Source organism: Galeopterus variegatus, unplaced genomic scaffold (assembly GCF_000696425.1).
Source record: "Galeopterus variegatus unplaced genomic scaffold, G_variegatus-3.0.2 Scaffold7351, whole genome shotgun sequence".
Lineage (NCBI taxonomy): Eukaryota > Metazoa > Chordata > Mammalia > Dermoptera > Cynocephalidae > Galeopterus > Galeopterus variegatus.
Window position 1 is genome coordinate 19192 of NW_007733462.1, and position 7493 is coordinate 26684.

General features: G+C 47.3%; 1 protein-coding gene across 1 annotated transcript in view; it reads left to right on the forward strand.

Moving 5' to 3' along the window:
* RXRG (retinoid X receptor, gamma) overlaps window positions 1–7493 on the forward strand; it is an 18388-nt gene that overhangs the window by 6257 nt on the left and 4638 nt on the right. The window contains exons 3-6 of the mRNA XM_008591863.1: window positions 2092–2481; window positions 3536–3668; window positions 4856–4947; window positions 6273–6378. Of these exons, the coding sequence (XP_008590085.1) occupies window positions 2092–2481; window positions 3536–3668; window positions 4856–4947; window positions 6273–6378 (721 nt within the window). The remainder of the gene's footprint in view (window positions 1–2091; window positions 2482–3535; window positions 3669–4855; window positions 4948–6272; window positions 6379–7493) is intronic.

Sequence of the window (7493 nt, forward strand, 5' to 3'; positions counted from 1 at the left end):
GCAACACCGAGGGTTGCGATCCCGTTGCCGGTCCCCGGTACGGGTGCGACACTGAGGGTTGTGATCCTGTTACCGGTCAGTAAAAAAAGGAAAAAAAAAAATTAATATAAGAAGCATTCTATTTTAGCAAGTAAATCCAACTATGAGAAAAATACATATTATAGTTTCTATATGTTGCGGTGAAAGAAAACTGACAGATTGAACGGAAAGTAAGAATGAGGCAGAAAGAGGAAGGGAGGCAAGGAGAGGGGGGAACAGTCCAAAAAAGAGGGTGGAGAGAGGACCAGAGACAGGCCCAGGGGGGTAAATAGAGATAAAGGGAAAGAAGGAATAACTTTTTAATGGAACTTTTTGTAATTATTTCACGAATCCTTACAAAGCCGTGTCAGTTCAGTACTATAATCTCTGCTTTACAGATAGGGAAACAGGCTTAGTAGACTGAGTAATATATCCAATGTCATTTAGCCAGTAAGTGGTAGAGCTACATTTTTAAAAAGATTTATTTGACTCCAAGGTACAAGTTTTGTGCTCTTCTCTCTCTTGTTCTCTCCTCTCTGTTCTCTCTCCCTTCTGTTTTCTTTTTTTTTTTATTTCCTTTTTGTCTTTTTTCGTGTCCGGCAACGGATCGCAACCCTCAGTGTCGCGCCCGTACTGGACCAAGACCGGCAACGGGATCGCAACCCTCGGTGTTGCTCCCGCACCTCGCTCAGCCAGTGAGCGGGAACTGGTCTGTATGTGGGATCCGAACCCTCGGCAGGAGCACCACCGCACTCCCAAGCGGCGCACTGTAGCAGTGTGCCACCGGGCCGGCCCATCTCCCTTCTGTTTTCTATTTTTCCCGCTCCCCTGCTTTATTATCTCTTGCCTTCCTTCCTTCCCTCCTTTTCTCTCTCCCAACAGTGGAATGCCATTTGCATCCTGAGGCTTTTCAGCATATCTCTACCAGGCTTTGGAGTAAAAGTTGTGTTTTTGCCGTCATATTCTTCTCTGACCCACCTTGAGAGATCAGGGATATTGCTTGCATGACAAAGTAGATGTCCAGCATCCTGGCTCCAGTCCATTCTGCAGCCTGTGTGGCTGGTCATTCCCTGAGAGAGTAGGAGGGCTTCTCTGCAAGTGGACTGGGGAGGAAGGGAGAGAAGCTGAGAGGTAGGAGTTGCTAGTGGAGGGGCCATCACTGAGTTTCAGGTTAGTCACCTGCTTTGAGTGTAAGTTTCTTGACTCTTGGGATGTACAAATAGGTGTTCTAATACTGAATTCTGCTTATTGCTGCTGGGAATAAGCTGGAAACCACAGCCTTCTAGATGATGGAAATTAGCCCAACAGAGACTGTTCTCCTGATGAAGAGGGCAGAACTGAGAAGGGGGCTCTGCCTTACATCCTAATGTACAGACCCAGACTGTTCTGAGAGTTGGCGTTAACATTAATGAAAACTCTAAGCTTCTGGGAGACTAAGATAAGTCCAGCCTACACCTTTGCCTATGTACCCTCCCCCAACTTCAAAATCAGCCACTGATGCTGAAATGTCACTTAGGTGACATCCTCCACCCCTTCACTTACTAAGTACCCACAGCTGGCTCCCTGAAGCTCTTCCCTGACAACTTGGATCAGGTGATGTCATGTTCAGGCTGGTGCACTAGAGGCAGAACTAATGGGACGTGAATGCCAAGGATGATGCATAGGATCTGACAGAGTTTTAAAGTGATGAGCATGCTACTTAACTATTGCATGCTCACAGTTTATTAGAGGCAGCAGGTAGAGGAAGAATGTGAGAGACTGCAGGGACAGCAAGGAGATGGAGGCTCATTACAAGAGATGGTAGAAATGGAGTTTATTAAAGCTTAAAATGCAAATTTCTTAGCATGGTCACAATAATGCATTGAAAAGAATATGGACTAAAGAACCTCTAGTTTTGCACAGGCATATGCAAATGCTTTCCTTGTTTCACCTGTCAACATTACAATGTCCCTGATTCAGTACCAGGATGATCCCCATTCTACAGATGAGGAAACTGAGGTTTCAGTAGGTAACTAACCTTCCTGGAGTTGTCCTGGGCATATGGTAACCTCTGTATGTCCTGCTGCATGCCAGCTGTGCAAGAAGAAAGACAGAGGAGCCGGGAGCGAGCCGAGAGCGAGGCAGAAAGTGCCAGCAGTGGCCATGAAGACATGCCTGTGGAGAGGATTCTAGAAGCTGAACTTGCTGTTGAACCAAAGACAGAATCCTATGGTGACATGAACATGGAGAACTCGGTATGTGCTCTTAACTCTCCATCCATCTTCCATTTCTTGGGTGGTGCTGGAGACTGGGGAGAGGGACCTGCCTCTCACAGTACTTTGTTCGTTCTTCAGACGAATGACCCTGTCACCAACATATGCCATGCTGCAGATAAGCAGCTTTTCACCCTTGTTGAATGGGCCAAGCGTATCCCCCACTTCTCTGACCTCACGTTGGAGGACCAGGTCATTCTGCTGCGGGCAGGTAAAGCATCTTGGGTTTCTTTTTTTCTATCACCTGGGCTGCCATTTTGGAATTCCCCTTGGGATCCTAAAACAAGTAACCTGATGCAGCTGCAACCCATCCAAGCTGTATACTGTGTTGATGATGGAATGACCCTATCCAGGGTCGTTCTTTTTAAATATTATTTGTAGGTTCTTAAATTTGGATGGCCCTCCCAAAAGCCTTTTGTTCCCAAATGAAACATTGTTGGTTAGTGGAGGAGTGTGACTCTTCCCATGTAAATTTTGCCACAGTTTTATAATTTGCATTAAATTTTCAGACTGTTAAATCATTTTTATTGAGGATAATTTGAAGCAGAGCCTCATTATTATAAGGAAACTGGCAAATAGAGATATTCCCATTTTACAGGTGAGATACAGAAGCCAAAGATTTTTGCTGAAGCTTGTACTAGATGGATTCCAAGGTCCCTTCAAGCTTTCTCTCTTGCCTCCTATTTCTGGGACACTGTGCAATCTGTTGACATATGCCATGCCTCCTCTTTGTCACTGAGCCAGCAAGGAAATTTCATGAAGACTGGCTGAGCATTGGGAACTAGTCCACTCGTTCAACCCTGTTAGATAATGAGCAATCACTGTGTGCCGACTGAAAGCTACATACTGTGCTCGGTGTTACTAGAAATGCGAAAGAAATAAAACTAGGTTGTCAGGTCCTGGGGGCAGACACTGCAAGGTATATCCGCTTTATCCTCCATGGCAGCTAATGTAGTGACTATTGTCTGCTAAATGTTCAATCCATATTTATTGGCTAATAAAAAAATGAAGGAGTCCTTGTCCTCAAGCTGTCCATCTGGGCTGTGTTGGAGAGACTGTGGGGGATGTGCAGAGCCATAAGTCAGGAGACCCCAGTCTCATCCTTTGTTTCTTCACTAATTGGTGATGTTGTCTTGAACTAGTTCTTAACCTCCCTGGACCTCCAATCCTTTTATTACGTGGGATAATAATGCATGCACTGGGTGATGACTGATGAAGCAAGAGTGTGGTCTGCTGTTCCTCAAGGCCTCCTTCTCCTCCTCTAGGGTGGAATGAACTGCTGATTGCCTCTTTCTCCCACCGCTCGGTTTCTGTGCAGGATGGCATTCTTCTGGCCACGGGTTTACACGTGCACCGCAGCAGTGCCCATAGCGCTGGGGTTGGCTCCATCTTTGACAGGTGTCTCTCTTCTACTTTCAGTATTTGTGTGTGTGTGTGTATTCACGTGTGTGTGTGTATTCATGTGTGTGTGTATTCACGTGTGTGTGTGTACCTGTGGGCAGAGCTGGGAGGTAGGATGGGCAGCCCAAACAGCTGGGTATGACCACATGGAGACCGTTAGGCCCATGAAAATATAAACCTGAAAAATGAGAGAGGGATTTTAAAAAAGGTTGAAATTACAATGAGATGGAGACAGTCGGGGCCAGCATAGCTGCTGGGCCAAAGAAGAGACTGAATTGTTGACATTAGCAAGTAAGCTGGGGGTGGGGACGATGAACTGCTTATCCTAGGGGCCAGAGATGGGAAAAGGATCCAGGCTCTGTCTTAGGTTGGGGCTGAGGTTTTTGCTGGACTCTGTGTAATCTCCGGGGGAAGCCTGTAGCAGGGGCAGGCAGACCCATTTCAGTCAAGCAGCAACACCCTGACAGAGATTCTGTGCCTTCAATGGCGCTACAGGGAAATTAAGCCATCTGATTGAAAGAGATGAATGAAATGAAGACATTAATGACTTGGGGCTGAGCAGGTGAAGAGCTGGTAAAGAGGAGGGTAGGGTTGAAAATAGTCTCTTTGCCCAGTACCAGGGTCCTGCAGCCCCTTTCCACCTCCAGCATACATGGTCTTCTTGGGTCATGTGCATGTCCACCTAAGATGCCTCCATTCCTTCCCTGCCCTTTCCCACAACGTGTTCCAGGTAGAGGCCAATGTGGTCTTTGGAATGTCTCAGCCCTTCCTGGTGCCTGGAGGTTTCTGCCCTTCCACTGAATGCTGCCCTCTGCTGCGTCCTTCCAGCCGAGTCTGCCCTCTCCCTGCACTGCCCATTGCATTTCTAATGTCTGTGTCTTCTAGATGCCTTTCCCGTCCCCTGCTCAGGATTCATTACTTCCTCCTGGTGCTCCCTTGGTCTTTGCTCACGGCAGTATTCCACTGACCTTTGCTGCTTGCTGTTTCTATGTCTGTTTCTTCAATTAAACCATAAGCTCCTTGAGATGAGGGATCACAGCTTATTCACCCCTGTACCCTAGTACCTGGTGCATTGCCTGGAAAACGGGATGAATACATAACAAATATTGGTTGAATTCATCTTATTGGTCCTTGGCCTGCTACTCATGGTTTTCTCATTACCTGCCCTTGTTTCCTATGAACAGAGTTCTAACTGAGCTGGTTTCCAAAATGAAAGACATGCAGATGGATAAGTCGGAGCTGGGGTGCCTGCGAGCCATTGTGCTGTTTAACCCAGGTGACTGCTGTTTAACCCCAGTAGCTGTGTAGTGTGTAGCCCCCTCCATGGTTGGCCTCCAGTGCTTTGATGCTTTTTGGTCCCCTAGCTCTGCTGAGAGAGAGAGGGCAGGGCCAGGATTCCAGGAGAGCATAGGGTCCGCTGTTCATGGCCTCTCCTCCTAGAGCCATCTTGAAGAGTGTTTTGAATGGGTGTGGGGTGTGCGTTTGGGGGCAGGTGGGACAGATGAGAGATGATGGTGGCTTAGGGTAGATGTGAAATAGGTACAAGAAGTAAACAGACTCTGGATATAGTTTTAGGTAAAGCCACTGCAACTTGCTGATGGATCGAATATAGGATGAGAAAGAAAGAGGAGTTAGATATAACTCTTGGGGTTTTTGCATTGTTTTATTTTCCTGAGCAATTGGAGGAATGGACTTCTGGTTTACTGAGATGGGGAAGACTGCATGGGGGAAGTTCTGAGCGGGGGTGGGTAGGAGTCATGATTTTGTCTCTGGACATTAAGACTGAGGATGGACAGTAAACCTCCAAGAGGAGATGTCCAGGAAGCAACTGCTTCCATGAGTCTGAACTTCACAGGAAAAGCCAGTCCCAACCTACACATTTGAGAGCATCAGCCCATACCTGGCATGTAAGGCTGCGAGAAGGGGGTGAGCTCATCTGGGGAGTAATAAAGATAGAGCAGAGGAGTTCTGGGGACTGAGCCCTGGGGCCACCAACATTTGAGGTTAGGAGGAAAAGGAAGAGCCAGCAAAGGAGCCTGAGAAGGGGCAGTCGGTGGGGTAGGGCGAGGACCAGAAGGGCGGTGTCCTGGAGACCTAGGAGAAAAGACTTTCAAGGAGGAGGAAGTGGTCAGCATCACCAAATGCTGCCGTGGGTCAGGGAAGAGGAGTCATCAGGATTATTCGTAATTATCACACATGCTTTATCTTCTGAATTAGGTGGTTAGTTCATTGACGCAGGACACGTGTCATTCAGTTTTCGTAGCTCATCTCATCACTCAGTCCAGGCTTAGCATCCAGGCACTCAATAAGTGTGTGAAGGTAATATTTCTAGAACGGCCCAGATAAAATGAAACTCCCCTCATTGGGTACATTTGGCTATTAATGGAGTTTAAAACCTTTGCCCCAAAAGTTATTGTGTAGATTGGGCATAGAAAGAAGAATGAGGGGTGCAAAGACCAGCTTTGTTCATGTCGCAATTGTCCCCCATCCAGGTGTCTCTAGTAACTCTAGGGGAGGTGGCCAGAGTGAATGAGGACAGCCTCTGCGAGAGGGTGTCCTGCTGAGCTGTGTACCAGGGGCTAACTCAATCATCTTTTTCAGATGCCAAGGGCCTGTCCAACCCTTCTGAGGTGGAGACTCTGCGAGAGAAGGTTTATGCCACACTCGAGGCCTACACCAAGCAGAAATATCCAGAACAACCGGGCAGGTGAGAGGGCGCTGGAGGAATACTAGGAACAGCAGCAACGCTCCCACTCCGCACCGATCGAGCACCATGTGCAGCAGGCACTGTCTAAGCATTTTCATTGTTATTTAATCTTCACAACAAGCTGAAAGCTGTTCGAAGTTAGCTCTGAGAGGCTAGCGGTCTCGTCTGTCTTGTTCACCACTCACTGCTCTAGCGTCAGCGCCTAAAGCGGTGCCCAACGAATAGCACACATCTTTCAATTGTGGATACAGATGAGTTTCTAACAAGGAACAGAGGCTCAGAAGGGTGAAGTAGCTTGCCCGAGATCACAGAGCTGGTATGTGGTGGAGGTGAGATGTGAACCCAGGTCTGTCTGATTCCAGAGAGCCTGTGTTTGAAGTGTGACTGCGCTGCTTTCTGGTCTGCCTCCACGGAAACCCCTACACAGTAGAAAGTACAGGCTTTGGTAGACAGGAGGTGGGGCCGCTGGTCCCTGGGGTGCTGCCTGTGGCCTCTGGCATGGTGGTAGGTCTGGCTCTGGGCTCTTCATTTGGAAATCAGGAAGTGTGTCTGGAAGATCTCCGAGGCACTGTAGGTATTCCTGGAGTCATTAAAAAATATTCAAAGTTGCCCCCACAATGCAGCTAACAAAAAGAGTTTTCCTTCCCTGCTAACTCCACTTAAAGTAGGAAAATAATGATCCTCAAATCTCTTAGAAAACTGGAAATAAAACTAAAAAGATTGCCTTAAAGCCATACTAGTTGTATCTTAGCATTAATTTTACATGCTCCCAATTCTCACTCATAACTTATAGTCCTCTGTGAAGTCTCATTTCCATTAAGCTGTTTATCCCGAATCACGGCCAGTACCTGTCCGTTGTCCAGAAGAGGCTAAACTGTGTTACTTGCTGGAGGCTGCAAATAAATCCAAGTGGGTAGGTTTCAGCCCTTTGGTGCAACAAGGCCTAGTGTGTTAGTTAGAGAGATTAAGCTGTGATCAAGTGTCAGGAGTTTAACATAACAGAAGTTTATTTCTTGCTTACATGTCAGTCTGGGTGGGCAGTCAGTTCAGAGAGGTGGCTCTCTTCTATGCCATCACTTAGGGACCCAGGCTCCTTCCTGTTGCTGCTCCACCAT